This window comes from Meleagris gallopavo, chromosome 3 (assembly GCF_905368555.1).
Source record: "Meleagris gallopavo chromosome 3, MGAL_WU_HG_1.1, whole genome shotgun sequence".
NCBI classification, from domain to species: Eukaryota; Metazoa; Chordata; class Aves; order Galliformes; family Phasianidae; genus Meleagris; species Meleagris gallopavo.
In genome coordinates this window covers 41,306,457-41,323,393 of record NC_139406.1, presented here as the reverse complement: position 1 = coordinate 41,323,393, position 16,937 = coordinate 41,306,457, and the positions used below count along the sequence as shown (strand labels likewise).

At 39.3% G+C, this 16,937-nt stretch overlaps 1 protein-coding gene across 1 annotated transcript in view; it reads left to right on the top strand.

Annotated features, from left to right (window-relative positions):
* The first annotated feature begins 2,938 nt into the window (after positions 1–2,938).
* The window catches only part of LOC100543356 (cadherin-7), an 80,268-nt gene continuing 66,269 nt past the window's right edge, over positions 2,939–16,937 (top strand). Inside the window, exons 1-2 of the mRNA XM_085220719.1 lie at positions 2,939–3,491; positions 12,132–12,526. Coding sequence (XP_085076845.1) covers positions 12,317–12,526 — 210 coding nt within the window. The 5' untranslated portion in view covers positions 2,939–3,491; positions 12,132–12,316. The remainder of the gene's footprint in view (positions 3,492–12,131; positions 12,527–16,937) is intronic.

Genomic DNA, 16,937 nt, shown 5'->3' with positions numbered 1-16,937 from the left:
TGTTTCCTGGTCAGTCCTAGATTTGCCTATGGATCACATATACAGTACAGTATTACAACTCAGATTTTGCAGTGACACCCACAACACTTTCAGAAGTCAAAGGAAAGGTGCCAGGAACAACAGGATCTTTGACACCTGTGGTTGGTCTTTAAAGGGCCTAGCTAAGACATAGATCTAGTTCTTCTTTTGACAAATGGTAGGCTTTCTTCTGGAAATGGTACACGCATACCTCTCAGGATGATTAAATGCACTATAAAACATATTAGAAAGAAATACAACAGCACTGTAAGTGTGGATTACAGCCAAAATCTTCCAGTCAATGTACTGGAATGCACTGATTCACTGGCAAAAACCCACCAAGAAGATGGTCTAGAACAAATTGTATTAAAAAAAATATATTTATACATTTGCTTATGTTACTAGAAGTGGTAGATTGCCAAAAGTTACTAAGAATAATTGCTTCTTTATATTTGATTCTGCCTGGGCAATGGAATTAAATTGGCCTGCTTAGTCACACTTTCTCTTTGGAGTTACTGGACTGTTTTTCTCCAGTAAAAGTCAAAGGGTTTAATACATTTTATTTTGATGCGACAGGGTAATCACTTAGGAAAAAAAAAATAATGATACAAAAATATCTATCCTATTTTCAACACAGTAAAAATAAGTTCAAATGTTTTCACAAGCATGCAGTTTAATGACGAGTTTTGCTTGAGAGAATATAGACTTTTGGAAAACAAACTACATCCTTGAGAATGGTCGACTAAGTCAGTAAGAACATCATGAAATACTCCATGAGGGACTATACATGAAAGCTTTTTAATTGGGTGATAATTGACTATTCCAATTCTGATTAGTAATATCAGAAACAAAATTAATGAGAAATAATTCTTCTAACCTAAACATTTCAAGTGATTGTAAAATTACTTTGTTCAAATTTTGAATCTGAAGAACAAAGAAAGAGCTGGAAGGTGGTGGGTAACATCTACAAAGGTCACTGCCCCTGTATATTTTTTTATTTTATTTCATCCCACTCTCAAACAATGAAATACTCTTATTTATTTCTTTTCATGACTGAGGTTATAGCTGCTAAAATAAGTATGAAGATATAAGGTTCCCAAATACAGTTTGTATGACAGAATGAATTTGAAAGAAGATGAAGGAATGGTATTTGTGTTACTTAGTGAGCAAGAAGATGATTTGTCCTTGAAATTCGTCCTTCAAGGATCAGTGCAAAGAGTCTTATTTTGATTAATTTGTGAACGATGAATTAGGGATTGGGAGAAAGAGGACAAAAGAAAGAAGAGTCCTTAATTGCAATCTTAAGCAACTGCGTGTAATCATGTTTCAGGATTTTCTTGCCTGAATACATCCTATTACATCGTAACCACACGCTCAGATGCTACATAACTTTCAGAATGAAGATTGCTTCTAGCTGTCCTCTTTAAACTACCTCTTCTGTCCACAAATGCCATATACTGAATTGTCTCTTCTTGTCTATAAGAATATTAGAAATCACATATCTGAGAATGAAGCTATAAGACAAGAAACACAGTGCTTTTACCTATTCCATATGCATACATGTTGATACTTCTGAATTCAAAGGATAGAAACACATCCAGAAAGTAAAATGATAGAAGATATGAAAGGAAGAAAGAAAGGAAGGAAGAAAGAAAAATATATAATTTTCTATTTTTTTTTTTTATTTTAAGAAGTGACTTTATCTTCACATTATTAATGTTGATTCTACACTTCATAGTATATAAATATATATGAGGAATTGAATTCAGTTATAAACACAGATTATTAGTTGGTTCATGATAGGTTGAGAATGCTTCTCTCATACAGCTGTAAATCAAAAGACATTGACCAAGGTTGCCCTTGGTATGATCCATTGTTCTAAAAACAGTAGGTGTTAAAAATATTTTTGCCCGTGGAAAATGTCAGTTCAGCAGCTCTGCCAGCTTTTGGAACCTCTCTCTGCCTTTTGCAGGAATAATCCTGACTCCTGGGCGATCACCTTTCAGTGGAGGACCTCCTTCATGCTGCAGACCCAAAAAGGCTTCAGCAGTGCTGAAACGAGGCAGAAAGTTTGTGCTGCCTCTGTCCCTGCCGAACCAATCCCCAACAAAGGAGAGATTCATCTCCCAGACCGGCTTCCCCGAGCCACTGTGGGGCTGTGCGTGGCTGCTTCAGGCACCAGCTAACACGGAGCCTTCTCCTTCCCGGTGCGCAGCGCTCCATCCGGCACGGGCACACAGCCGTGCCTCGACTGCCTCTCGCGCCGCTTGTTCTATGGGAGCACCTGCTTTATTCATTCCATCTCTTTAGAAATACTTTTTTATTATCGCTATCCCCCTCCCCCCCCCCCCCCCCCCCCCGCTTAAACAGAGCCAGGAAGAAGGGACGGCGGCACTGAGGGCAGCAGAAGTGAGTGGGCTGCCGTCCGCGGTGACAGATCCGTGCCGCTCTCCGGGGGAGTCGCACCGCGCCCAGCGGCCCGGGACCTCCAGAGGGCACACGGAGAAGGGACTCGCAAAAGGAGTCCTTGCCCCCCACCCGCTCGCTGGCTCGCAACTCCCAGCTCCCCGGAGCCTGCCAGGAAGATATGGATGCGAATGGGAGGCTTTGCGGATGGGAGCAGGGGCAGCCTGGGGAGACGGAAAGAACAAAATTGTAAAGTAGGGAACCCGGATACTTCGGATTAGTTTTGCTACTTCTCCTTCCCGCCCTGGGCGCTCAATTGACAAGCTTGTGTGTTGGGGGTGGGGGGATGGGGCAGGGGGGATTAAAAAATATCTTAAACTCTCTGCCCCAGCTCCATGCTTTCAAATGCAAATCGGGAGATAGACTGGCTCGCGCCCCACCCCCTAGCCCTGCTCCTGGTTTTTATCCAAAGGGCTCCATCTGTATATCCTGTCAAGGAGGAGGAGAGGCGGGGGAGAGGGGGTCGGGCAGGCTGCTCACTCTCTGGATCGCTTTTCAATAGCGACCACTGGGTCTCCGGGAGGTACAAAAAGTCGCGGTGCCTCCTCCGCGCCCACGAAGGGAGCTAGCAGCCGGCACCGGCCGCTGAGCGGTGATATCCCCTGCCCAGAGCAGCATCCCCACCTCCACTGTCTCCTCCCTCCGTCCTCTCCCTCCTCCTCCTCCCGCAGCCAGGATCCGCACCCAGTCGGAGCTGGGCTTGGCACCGGCACCCACTTCTCGCTCCGTGCGCACAGCGGCTGTCTGCGCCGTGCAGTGAGTGGAGGAGGGAGAAGAGAAGGAGGAGGAGGAGGAGGAGGAGGAGAGGGGCAGCGGAGGCGCTCGTGCCTCCGCGGGTGCGGGCAGTGCGCGGGCGGGCGCGCAGTCCCCATGCCAGGCGGGCGCTCGTCGCCCGCAGCCCAACCCCCGCCTGGGAGAACCCCAGCAGCGCTCCGCCGCTCGGGCACCGCCGGCCCTTGGGATTAAAGCACTCAGTGCGCCGGGTAGCCGAGAGAGAGGGGCTGCAGGTAAGTGCCGCCCGCACCTGCTTCCTTTCCCCCCCCCCCCCCCTCCCGTGTAGGCAGAGGGAGATCAGAGGAGTTGCGGGAAGGGCTGAGTGAGGCTCCTCTCCCCGTGTCCCTACGCGGCTTTCCGCGGCAAGTTTCCACTCCGCGGTGCGGGGGGACGGCGGGGAAGGGGCAGCGGGAACATCGGGAACGGGCTGCCGTCGGGAAGTGCGAGCTCCAATGTTCTTCCTGTGTGTGCGCGCCTTCTGAAAAGAATAAGGGAACAATGGCATCTCCTGACTCTTTGGAGAAGTCTCACGGACAGGGGAGAGATGGAGTGGGGGAAGGGAAGACTGTAGACTTCTGCACAGCGTAGTCAGCTCCAGGAACCAAGTACTCGGTCCTTTGCCGAAGCCGTTGTCTTGCTGGAGCTCTGAGTTCAGCGCTGATGCTTCAGAGCAAGAGATTGAGGAGGCCGGGAAATCTCCGGAGTTATTTGCCAGAGCTTTCCTCCTCTTATATCAAGGATATTCTGGAGTTTGCAAACGTGGAAATGGTGGGAGCTTGTTTCTTTGATTAGTATTCAGTTGGTAGAGCTGGCTCTGCAGTGCTTGGCTGGTTGGTACTGACCCTTCCCCCTGCCCCGGCCCCTATCTATCCATGCATCCACATACAGTAAGCACAAAAAACATATCGTGTGTACTAGCAATAAGCATTTTGTGATCTGGATCCAACTTGTAGTTGGTAAACAGAAGGAAATACCCTTCTCTGATAGAGGATTTAGCCTTTATACCTGTACTTTCCAAAGGTGAGATAGTTCAGGTGAGCAAAGATTCTGTGAATGATGGCTTTTGCAGCAAACCAGATGATTTAGGGAAGGGAGGGCAGAGAATAGTAAGAAACTTGATTCTGGGACTTGAAATGAAGATACTTTAATCTTTTTCCTATTGGAAGGAAAAAAATCTCCTGTTCTCATAGATAACTTCTCAAGTCAAAGCAGAGACTTGAAAGGGCAGCGTATACTTAGTAGTTTCTCTAAAAAGACATAGTGCCACACCATTTTTCAGCAAAAGCATTGGTGATCATTGTTTTGCAGAAAAGAAATTACTTTCTGGGAGGAATAAGAAAATCAATAGAAAAAGGGAACAAAACTCCTGCATGTCTATTTCTGTAACAGTCTCACCTTGTCAGTGGGTGTCTTTCTTTTTTTTATCATGTCTACTAATTGCTCATGGGAAGTTTGCAAGGGTTTACTACTGGCATAGGTAGATCCTATCCAGTTTCTGGAGAAGATAAGTCTATATAACCTCATGCAAAAAGTTATTCAGATGAATGGACAAGTCACACAACTTACAGTTGTGTAAGTAATTGAAGTTTTCTTAGATTATAACTTCCAAAGGTACAACAGGTCAGCAGATGAGTTGTAAAATGATGCTGGATTGCTCTTAGCAATATCAAAGCAGTTTTAAAAATGTAAAAGTGAAGTCCGAGCATTTAGAAATAATCTGTGCACCTCATTAAAACTAGTTCAGTGTGACAATGGTGTTAGCATCTTTGGGAGAAAAATAATAGTAAAAACACCAAGTAAATCTAACCCAACTCCCCAAGGACTAAATGTGACATCCTGTTTAAAGTCCTTGTACACATCTCTCTGTCTCTCTCTGCATTTACCAGGGGATCTCATCTAGACATGCTTCTTTTTTAGGAGTGCGGAGAAAGGCTAAGTAAGATTTTAAAAATAATTACAGAAAAATCCACAGGAAGTAGAGCAGAGCAAAGAATCTGAAAGCTGACTCTGACAATTTTTAGTGTTAAATACCTGAAAAATTCTGGGTTTGAGAAGTTAGTAGAGATGTAGAATGGCCTAGTATTTTAGGAAAATATCCAAGTTAATAATCTGGGCTACCACTGCATTGTTAGAAATGTGTCTGAGCTAATGTGAAGAAAAAAACAAAACAAAACAACAATCACTGGTAATGTGGACTGGTTCCTTGCAAAAGCCATTGAAGATTGGATTTTTAATCAGAGGGCATTTCACCCTAATAATGGGAGACTTTATTGTAATTAAAGTCTGCTGCAGGTCATTAGAAATGTGTTAACAATGTCAGATGACAGCCTTACAGCTCTTTTAAGTCTACTTTTATTGATATAATAGCAAAGCACTCTTGATTATTTGTCTTTGATTTAATAGCAAAGAACTCTTATCCTTCCCTATAAAAGGATAACAGTAAATCATTTATTTAGCTGCAGATTACCCATGAATTATCTGATGAGAAGAACAGACCCTTTTCATGTATAACTTTGAGTGCCCTGTCTATTTTTTTTTTCTTTTCTTCACCCAGCAGTCAGACACTTGACTCAAAGTCATTATTAATGCAAAACCTAAGGTTGTTTTACTCCAAGTTAAAGTCTTACTTTGCTGTAAACTTGGCTAAGCCTTTCCTCAAAGGTATTCAACACATAAACAAACTCCAGTGTCAATGAAAATAGAAGGTATTTTCAATTTCAAATGCTCTGAAGATGAATATACTATCATAAGACTGTTTTAGTGACGGGCTGGTTAGCAACTTTCACTGTATTTTTTTTGGCTATTGGCATCGGTGTCTGGTCAGCTCAGTGGTTCTTCAACAAATGTCTTTCTTGAGCCACCCAGTTTAGTGCTTATCAAGCACCCTTTTTTTTTTTTTTTCCTTTTTTTTTCTTTTTTTTCCCATGTATTCTTTCATGCTACTATTGGGTATTGTTCTCTTGTAGTAATAAAAATCATTAAATTCTATCTGACGAAGGGTGAATAAAATCCATGACGATTACTTCTGTCCTGCCTGTCAAATCAGGCTTAACTCTGTGCAGTAATGCAGGAGTGCCTCCTCTGGGAATTCAGTGGTTCTGCAAGGAAATGTCACTAAGTCATTTCTTCCCTTAGGTATTATGTGAAATTCCTCAAATTAAATGAAGCTGCAGAAATTGAGCTTGAGGAAATTTAAATATTTGACTTGATTGGTCACAGAATTACAAATACTGCTGCTGTTTCTTTTCAATAACGAATCAAATTAGCATAATCCTTTCCAGCAATTTAGATCTATAAAATATACCATAGCAAGGTGGAAGAAAAAAACAATAAAGCATTTTCATTTGGAGAAAATAGTATAAATATTTATTTATTTTGTCAATATATCTAGAGAGAAGGGAGGGGAGGGGGGAGGAAGAAGCTCAAACAACTGAACTTTACAGTCACATACAGTGTTATGATTAACTGCAGAGCACTGTGAAAAACCAAAACCAGTTTGGTTTTCTCTCTACGTATTTGTGAAGCCATATCATTTATCAAAGTGTGCCTAGTGTTTTCCTGTTGTCTTACCAGGTTGTTCCACCTGAGTCAGAGGGTAGTGGAGCCAACTTAGTGTAACAGTGCCATATGTTTGGAGCAGTGGTAGTTTCTTGCTTGATAACCAGATGCAGACTGCAGAATGTGCACTTCACTTACAGATCTCCCATGTGAATATTTAGGCCAGCTAGCTGTAGGAGGTTGTGGTCTGTAGATGTAATGTCACCTGGCACAGGGAGTTAACAGTCTAATTGTACCGCTTTGGCTTCCAGGCCTCCATTACATGGAATGGTCCCCACCTCACTTGCTCCAAGATACCCTCCTATAAAAGGAAAAAAATATTTATTTATTTGTATGTATTTCTGTGGAAAAAATATAGTTACCGGCAGTGCAATCTATACCATAATTAGACATGTTCTCATCTCCACATCCTTTGTTTCAAGGATCACAGAGCTCCTATGCCTGCAGAAGATTCTCTTGTGATATTTAGATACGTTGCATTGCTATGAGACCTGCTATGAATTCCTTAAAGGGAAATTTTCTCTTCCACAGAAATTGGAACCCTTTCCAGTGGGCACTGTAAAACTGTATTTCAAAACATACATGGTGAGGTTACTTTGTCTGTCAGGGGGCTCACCTGCTGGTTCAACTTTAAGTGATCTTGGTTCAAGATCCAGTGTCAGTAGTTACCCTCAGAATTATGTTAACACACTGGGTCTTTTTTTCTTGAATGTCTAAAGTGAGTGTGTGTGGGAGAGAGGATAACTGCGTGCTCTTGGCCAAGCTATAACAATGTTTACTGGCAGATGTTTTCTGGGCTGCAGTTCCAGAGATGGTGAGAGCTAAGTTTAACCAGTGAATTTTGTTATGGTATCAAAGATTGAAGCAATCTTACAGGAGGAGAGTAAGGGTGGGGGAGGCAAGAGGATTGAAAAACTCTTTTGTTAGACCTTAAATGGATGCTCTGATCTGAAAGTGAGTTTTCAAAACAGACAAATGTAATCCAGCCCAATAGAGTTTAGTAATGGAAAAGATTTGGGATTTCTACTTCTGCCTGAAGAATTTTGTTGTAAAGACTTCAGAACAATCTAAAGTGATAGACAAAATTCTATGTTAGGTTGACAAGGAAATAATATGGTTCATATGTTCAACTGGCACTGTGACACCAGTAGCAGTATGTGAGTGAAAGTCTGTAGGAATTTGTACTTTGACTGCAAATATTAGGTGGTAAAGAAAAGAAAAGAAAAGAAAGAAAGGAAAGGCATCATGAACCTTCACCAAAGGCCCTGCAGGGCTGCAGGAATTTCAGTGGTGGGGAAAGAGATCTTCCCCAAGGACATCTGGGAAGCTGAAGACCTTTTGTCCATATCTACTGAGGCTCATGGCTACATGCAGATAACCAGAACTAGTCTTGCTGTGTTGTTTTAGAATTTATGGAACCAAACAAAATATTCAGAGAGATTTTCAGTGGATGTAAATGATCCTTAATTGCTTGCAACAAGGGGAATTATTCCTTAAAGCTGAGGATTTTATTCATGATCTGAATGCTTTCATCAAACCAAGACTGCCCCATGGAGACCATGTGTAATGGTGTCTTTTTGACACTAGCAGATTGTTTTGGTGAAGTAGAGTAGTAACATTTTTCAGAGTAGCAGTGTTCACCAGAGAACTTCTGCAACAAGGTTATGGGTCAAATACAGCCCAACTTCTATACAATAGATGGGAGAAAATGTAAATTTTATGGTTTATATTGAATTAAGAGTTTATTACTTTTTCAGATACACATTCTTCAGTTTAGTGTCTTATAGAACAAGCAGCTATTGAAGAGCATGAAAGAGTAGGTGTTTGATGAATATTTTTAATAGACTTTTTTTTTCTTTTCGGTAGAGTATGGAATGAGGTGGGATTTCTGTAGCTGTTCACTTAGCAAGTTACTGTTAGAGCAAAAGACACTACACGTACAGTCCAGATCATAAAACATACTCTTTGAATTATACAGTGCTAGTTTTCATTTATTTTTTTTCGTATTTGTGAATGTCAGGGCTATGTGCAAAGTAAATAGGGAATACAATATATATATATATATATGTGGAAAGTAGAGCTTAGTGAAATTCATCTAAGTTTTAAAACTTAAATAGTTCTTTAAGAAGGTAAATCTTGAGGAGACATGTTTGCATTTTAGCCCATTTGAGGAGAGAAGTAACTTTATATAAATGTGAAATAACATACTAGACTAATGAATGACATTAATTACAAGTGCAAATATTTTTAGTTCATTTGTGCAGAACAGGATACCATTTAATAACAGAGAATGTTTAAAGACAAAGTAATCGCAGGTCAGTTTTGTGTTTACTTCATACTCAGGCTTGTAAATAGAGATAATAGAAAAGGGACCTAAATCAGAGAATTGCATCCCTTCTGCCGCTGTCATTACTAGTCATATGTGTTACTGCAAGCGTTCCTTGATTTAAATTTATACCTTGATGAGGAGAAAAACACCAACATTTTAGCTTTCCTTTCAGTTTCTGAATGCTGTGATGTTTCTTGTGAATTACATATTTATACTTGTGAACTTCACAGAGAAGGTGATGTTGAAGTGCTAGCTATGCTTGAACAAACATATTTTCTTTTGTTTACGTATAACCATATGCACTTCATATAAATGTATACAATATGAAAATATCTAAAATATCTATCAATATGAAAAATTATTAAATTGAATTTCATCAGTATTTTTTTCCCCAAATAGAAAAAGATTTTGTGCATTTATTGCCACCCTCCTTTCAAAAAAATTAAAATAAAAGCTCGAAGAAGTATAGGAAAATTGGAAGATTTATTCTGAAGAAGGGAAGGAGTAGAGGGAAGAGAGCTTCAGAGGAGTGTGCTGCCAGATAGCAAAAAAAAAAAATAATCGGGATTCTGGAGACTGTGTGATGAAAGGATTTGAGAATAAGTAAATGACAATATGTAAATACTTTTTTTTTTTCTAGGGGGTGTGAGTTTTCTGCTTTTCATCATATTGTGCTGTCTAGCATATGGACTATTTTTCAGTTGGTATTTTGGGTGCGTTTTTCAGTTCCATGCTGTGGTGTGTGGCTAGGGACCATGGAACTCCATATGGTGGCTTTCATACTTCCCTGCAGGTGTAAAAGAAAGGATATAAGAGAACACTGTTCAAGATAAAGGTTAGAGCAATTCTAGGTTTGAAATATCTGTTCAGAGCAAGAACAAGACATTTCAAACTGCTTAGTGGAAAGACTTTAACATATTGTAAATGTTTTACTGACATTTCTTAAGAAAATCCATTTCATATTTTTATCTCTGTTAAGTAACAATCTGCTGCCTCTTTGAAATAAACTGACAGCTTATCAATATCAGATATATTAAACCTAATGTAACTTAGACACAGAGAGGGAAAATGAAGAGGTGGGCAAACAACCCCTGTTACAGACAATGCTTTTCTTACCTCAGCAGGGTGGAAGGAACTGCAAGTAGCACTGGGAGTGCAGAGATGTTCTCCTTGCTACCTATGGTAGTCCTTCTAGTAATTACAATGTCATGTGGTTATGATTTATCCAACGGCCCACATCAAAACTGAACTACGACTATTTGGGATGAATCATTTTAAACTGGACTCTGCTACGCTTGCATGCTAATCCTGCTGAGAAAAGAATCTTGTTGTGTGTTGGAGAGGAGTCTTTTTTTAAACGTAGCATCACGTTTTGGAAATTAGGATCTTTTGGTAAGGTATTTCCTATTCTCTTTGTTTTGCCTGTGGGAAGACACTAGATTTTCACATATGGAAGCTTTCAAATTGCTGCTGCTGCTTAGCATACGTGCTCCGTGGGTTTGTGGTTTATCCCACTAGTCTCTAAGCAAAGCCTTTCTGGTGCAGGGCAGTACACAGAAGGGATTATTATAAAAAGGCTTTAAATACAGTCTATAATCAGAAGAGCTTTTTATTTGTTTCATGTTTGTGCCCTCTAGGTGCTTTGGCAGCACATAGTTCTGCAGCTGAAGAGTCTGACATACTGAAAACAGATATCAGAGATCGCATTCCAGTCAGTTTTAATAGTAATGGCTAGGAATATAATAATCTAAGAACATTTAATGCATACATTATTTAATCTCTCCTCTTTTTAGATAAATACAGTATAACAGAGGATGCAGTCTTCATTCTTCCATGACTTCCTAAGTGACAATGGTTCACTCTAACTGAAAGCCTTGTTATGCGTTTTAATTTCATCCTCATTTTCGCCTTGTGTTTGGCACTTCTTAAATACTTCTCATCTGCCTCACTGCTTGCTCAGACGAGAAGAATGCCTATTTCAGAGAGCATTGCTTACTTGTCTTAATGCAGGTGAATTCCCTAAAATGCAAAGCTGCATTTTCCTTCTGACTAACATAATATGTGCTTTCATAATCCTTATATTAATATATCATTAGTGGGATGGAGAATGTTCTTAACTGTAAGAGGAAGAAGTAAAAACTGATTTAATGTGTTAGAGGGTTTTTTAATCTTTACTGAATTGCACCAGTTACTAAATGATCAGGATGATGCAGAAGGATAAAACTTCTGCGTGTTATTGCTGAAAAATCATTAGTCATTAAAGTAAGTTAGCAGTGAAAACATAAAATCAAATTGTTTTGTGATCATACATGTGCATAAGTACATAATCTAGTCTAATATGCCTCTTATGTTTTAGGAATGCACGTAGGAAAAAAATGACTGGGGAGCTCTCAGAGCTTTTGAGCTGGTCACATTCAGATCTCTGCAAATCCAAACATCTGGTCTACTGTGACTAAGAATCAATTAGATTGTTCTGTTACGTTTTATACTCTGTTATTTTACTTTTTAGTAAGAGAGTTAAGCTAGCATATGTCCTATTCCATTAATATAGCTTCCTGCCTGTAGCTGGTTTATAATTGTGGTGGTAATGGCAAGTAAAGCTGAGTATAGTAGGCAGAGGAGTTAAAAACAAACAAACAAACAAAAAACCAGAACAAATAACTGCAAAATAATTACACTTGTTTTGCTTATTTTAAATAGAAGAAAATTCAGCCTTTGTCCTGGGGAAACATATACAGAAAGAACATCCATAAGGAAATTTTATAGCTACAAATACAGATTTATCAGCAATAGTAATGCAATTCAAGAAACACAGTCTAAATTCTGTGAGTCTTAGTAGTAAACTCAACTGTATTGATGATTAGAAAAATCATAAATTAACATTCCTGCATTAAGTGAATGTGGCAAAGAATTTGCTTTCTTAAATAAAATAAAGTTCTCACAACAGTTCTTGCTTTTTTTTTTTTTTTTTTTTTTTCCCCAACAGGTACCTATTATGCCATTTATTTGGTGAAGGCTGCTCAGCAGTGGTGACCTCTCCCAATCAACTACTCCACAAATTATTATCTCTGGACTCCCAGCTGACACCCTGCCGGAGGCGAGAGCTGCAGAGACAACTGGAATTGTGCCCGTTCTCATCAAGGTTTTTTCTTACATGAGAGAAAAAAAAAGATGAAGTTGGGTAAAGTGGAGTTCTGCCATTTGTTGCAGATAATAGCTCTTTTCCTGTGTCTTTCTGGGATGAATCAAGCTGAACCCTCGAGGTCCAGATCAAAGCCCTACTTTCAATCTGGGAGGACAAGAACCAAACGCAGCTGGGTGTGGAACCAGTTCTTTGTGCTGGAAGAATACATGGGCTCAGACCCACTCTATGTAGGAAAGGTAGGGGATTTAAGCAAACTTTGGAAGGTACAGGTGCCTGCTTTTCAATGAAATGAGGTGTAACCTGAAAATTGCAACTCATGTGGTTGAAATACACAGGGATAGGTCAAAGTTATATGATTTGGGGAAAAACAAAGACAAAAACCTCTTAGCATTTCCAAGTAGCAATGCATTATGTTTCTGACTTCTCATAATTTTCTAAGAGCTTTATATGTTGTCTATGCTTGTTTAAAGGAGTACAGTGACTGATAATATTTAACCATCACTGATACAATGACAGCATTTTATTAATAATATTAGTTATATTTTGTTGTGTGGGAATAGAGAAATATAAAAATATTCTTTCATATAGACTAAAAGCTATTCACAGAAAACAGCTGCTCTCTGTTTTGCTATTTGAGCAAAGACCAGCAGTATTTTGGTTGAGAGAGAAAGATTCAAGCATCTGGGGGTGTGACAGTGGAAAGGAGGGCACATCTGCAGCTCTGCTTGTCTGGCAAAATAGTACCTCAGGGGCCTGCTGCCCTCCATGGACAGTACAGCCCTGTGGCTTTGCTCACCCTCTGATGGGCACCAGACCAGCACAGAACAAGCCCTTGTGTCAGGGCATCCCAAATGGCTTGTTGTCAGCATCTGTAGCTGCATGTGGAGCACACTGAGCACAGCTGTGAACCCGAGACTTATCTCATTCACTGTGCTGTGTTGATGAGCAGTGTGCTTCCTTCAGCAATTATGGAGCAAAAAAAAAAAAAAAAAAAAAAAGAAACGAAAACTCACTCCTCTTGTGTTTCTATGTAAGGTTTTTGTGTAATCATCTTAGTGAAAGAAAAACTCATTTCTCTATGTGATATCAGAATCAATAAATAGAGTTTCTCGCTAAAATAGAGCAAAAGCATAGAAAACACAGGAGTGACAGTTTTTGGCAAAATGGCATGCTTACAAAAAAATAGTTGAAGTAATCTGAATTCAAATGCATCAAATGTATGAGTGCTGGGAATTTCAGCATACTTGTTTCATCCTACTGAGAAAAAACCTTGATGTTTGTGTTAATGCATTTAAGCACTTAGAATTTAATCATGCCATCTGAATAATCAAGCTGAATGGGGATCTGCTGTCATGATTAAAACTATGCTGTGTTTAGGTGCTTTTGTGAACTAAGGCTACTACTTCGTAGTACTGAGACCTTAAGAAATAAGTACTAGAATCAAAAATCATGTCCCCTTGCAAGGCTCACGAATATTTCTGTTAATTTGGAGAGTATGTAGCAGTTTTCATTTTGACGCCATGAAGCTACTACTTGGCTTTGTAAGTTTTGCCTTTCAGGCAAAACCATTCTCAGGTTGGAACTTCTCTTGAGCTTCTGGAAAATGACACATTTTGGCATTCCCTCCTAGTGATAGAAAAGTATATATGCCTTAGAAATTAGAATTTATCTCCTGGAAAGGAAATGCCTAAGTATTTGAAAGAAATCTGGTTTTATAGCAATTCTTATATTCACATGATTATTGTATTTTGGCCAAATGTACAGTGGTAGTGCTAGAGTACATGATATTTTCATGCATGTGGTTATTTTTAGCCTCTCAGTCTGCTCTTTCCTGTCCTTTACAGATGTCCTAACATTTATAGGCAGATATCTTCTGAAAAACAAGCAAACAAGCATTTTTTTTTTTTTTTTTTTTTTTTTTGGTAACAGCCTGTACCCCTGTACCCAGCTTTTATTTATTTATTTATTTTTTTGGTATCAGCAGTATGAATTGTTGGCTCAAGAACTCACATTTGTACCAGCAGTTCATTTTATAGGAAAAGCAGACATAAATCTGCACTTGCAAAAGGAAACCCTTCTTCCTGGAAACAGAGCCCTTGCTGAGCATCTTATGAGATAAGACATGCCCAGTTCCTAACCTTCACACTGGAGAGGCTTTTTACTATGTGATTCCTGAGGTGCAATCATGACCAAAGCTGCATTCTCATGCAGGGGAGCAAAGAGGTGAAGAAGTGATTTTCTTTCTGTGTTAACATAATATGTGTAGCACCACTCTGAAGTGAGCAGCACTCACTTTCCCCTCCTAAAAATATTGCTGTCCTTGTTTCAAACCTTTCAGGTTAGGGACTGACGAGACTGAGATTTGGATAGGAAAGGTTTTTTTTTTTTTTTTCCCCCCTTGGTGAGGAAAGTAAAGGGCTGGCATAATATTTCTCTGATGAAGTGAAGTGGAGACAGCAGTCAGACTGCCTCGTATTCTATAGAGTGCTCTGCTCCTGGGGAGGTCAGTCCTACGCTCCCTGAACAGAAGTTCAGGATGCTTTGCAGGATGCCCTTCTGACTGCATACCCAGGAAGGTGGAACCTTGGTAATGAAATACCAATGTTATTTCCATGTTTGGCATTAATTCTGTCCTCCTGGGTACATACATTTTGACACTTTAATCACTTTAATATGCGGGCTAAAATCCTATTCCCCTTAAATACGATTCCTATTTACTTCAGATACGTGAGATGCTTAAAATATTTTTCAGCCTAAAATATTTTTTTAATGTCCTCATACTAAGATTTCTTGTCTACACCTATTGCAGGGCATATATTGCAGGGCATTTATTGAAAACTATTTATTCTGAGTGGTGGGGGCTTTCTTTGGTTTTGTAAAAATATTCATTTTCTTGAGGGAGCAAAGGCCTGTTTCTTCAGTTTCTCTGGAGAAACCTCTTGAGGAGGACCTGTAGGTATGAGAGACGATGGAGATTTGTTGTTGCTGTTTGTTTTTGTTTTCTCTCTTTTTTTTTTTTTTTTCCAAGTTGGTCTTTTCTATCCATAGTATAAATTTTTAATCATTCTGGGTTGAAACTTGAGTAAATCTGAGTGTCTTTTGGGAGGTGCTTAGCATATAACCAGATTGTCAACTGATTCATACACAATTTCTCTCGATCTGTCAGCAGAGCATATGTTATATTCTCTGAAAGGGCTGAAGGATTTAACTGTTTAGCTCATTTAACTGTTTAGATAGGCCCTTTTATCTCTCAGATGAGCCATGTAGGAGGTGAGGCAGTTAACCATGATATTGATCTAGCTGGAAGCATCAGTGTCTTCTATTTATCAAAAACTATTTTCTATTTCTCTTTAATATGTCTTGTAAAATGCCTTATTCTGTATTTTCCATATGAAGGACTTCAATGAAATCTATTTAGACAATCAAAATAATAGTCCAGAATAGTTTTAAATGACCAAATATGTAAATACTTAAAACTGGGGAGTATATGCTACAATATTGATTTTTTTTTTTTTTTTAAATCTATATGTAACCATGTAATTAAAGTATATATAGATATGCACAGGCAAAAAGAGATGCAACTGAAGTATAACTTTACGAGTCTGTTAATATGCTTTTTAGATGTTTAGTCATATTTTCTTGTTACACAACCAAGCAAACATCCAAAGAATGTATTTTTGTGCATTTATTTTGGTTTGTTTGGTCTTTTTTAGTTTCATCAGTGTTTCACTGCTAGAGTGTTAGTTTCCTGAAAAGCATTGGAATGACACAAAAACTTAGTAATACTTTTGTCTTTTAAGAACAAACAAACAAGAAACAACAAACAAATTAAAAGAAGCCCCAAAATAAACTTAGTGTTCGTAGCCTTGTTTCATTCCATTAACTTCACTTAGTGTGAAGGTTGGCAGATAATCTCACTTTTTTCTTTTGAATGCAGACTAACTCTCTTTTTTCAATGGCTCTAGATTTAGGGATAGGTAAAGATGGGGACAGTTTCAAGTAAATTGGTCTCTAAGCTCAACTCTGAGGCTGAGAGAGCTGGGACAGTTCAGCCATGAGAAGAGGAGACTGAGTTGAACAGATATTGGCATTTCAGTATCTAAAAGGGGGGCTGTAAGAAAGAAGAGTTAGACTTCCTTGCAGGATCTATTGTGATATGACAAGAGGAAGTGGATCTAAACTAAAAGATTTAGACTGTGTATAAGGAAGGAGTTTTTTATAAGAAGTGATGAAGCACTGGAGCAGATCGCCCAGAGAGAGGTAGTGAACACCCCATTTCTGGAGACATTCAAGGTCAGACTAGACAGGAGTCTGAGCAACTTGACCTAGCTGTAGCTGTCTCTATTAATTGCAGGGAAGTTGGGCTAGGTGATCTCTATGGCTCCCTTCTAACTGTTTCTTTTATTGTTGTTGTTATTATTCCCCCTGACATCTCAAAGATATGAAAAGAGAACAAGGAAATGGTGTTGAGTGAGCGCAAAGACAGAAGGTTGTTATTCAGCTTTCAGAGGCTCAGTGGTAATTCTCAAAAACAACACTTAGAAATTCTGTGGTGCCTTGCATGTAATTGTTTTCTGTAGTATGTTGCAAAAGATAACGTAAATCCTAACCCATGTTTCATAGATGGGAAATCTATAAAGGAAAGAG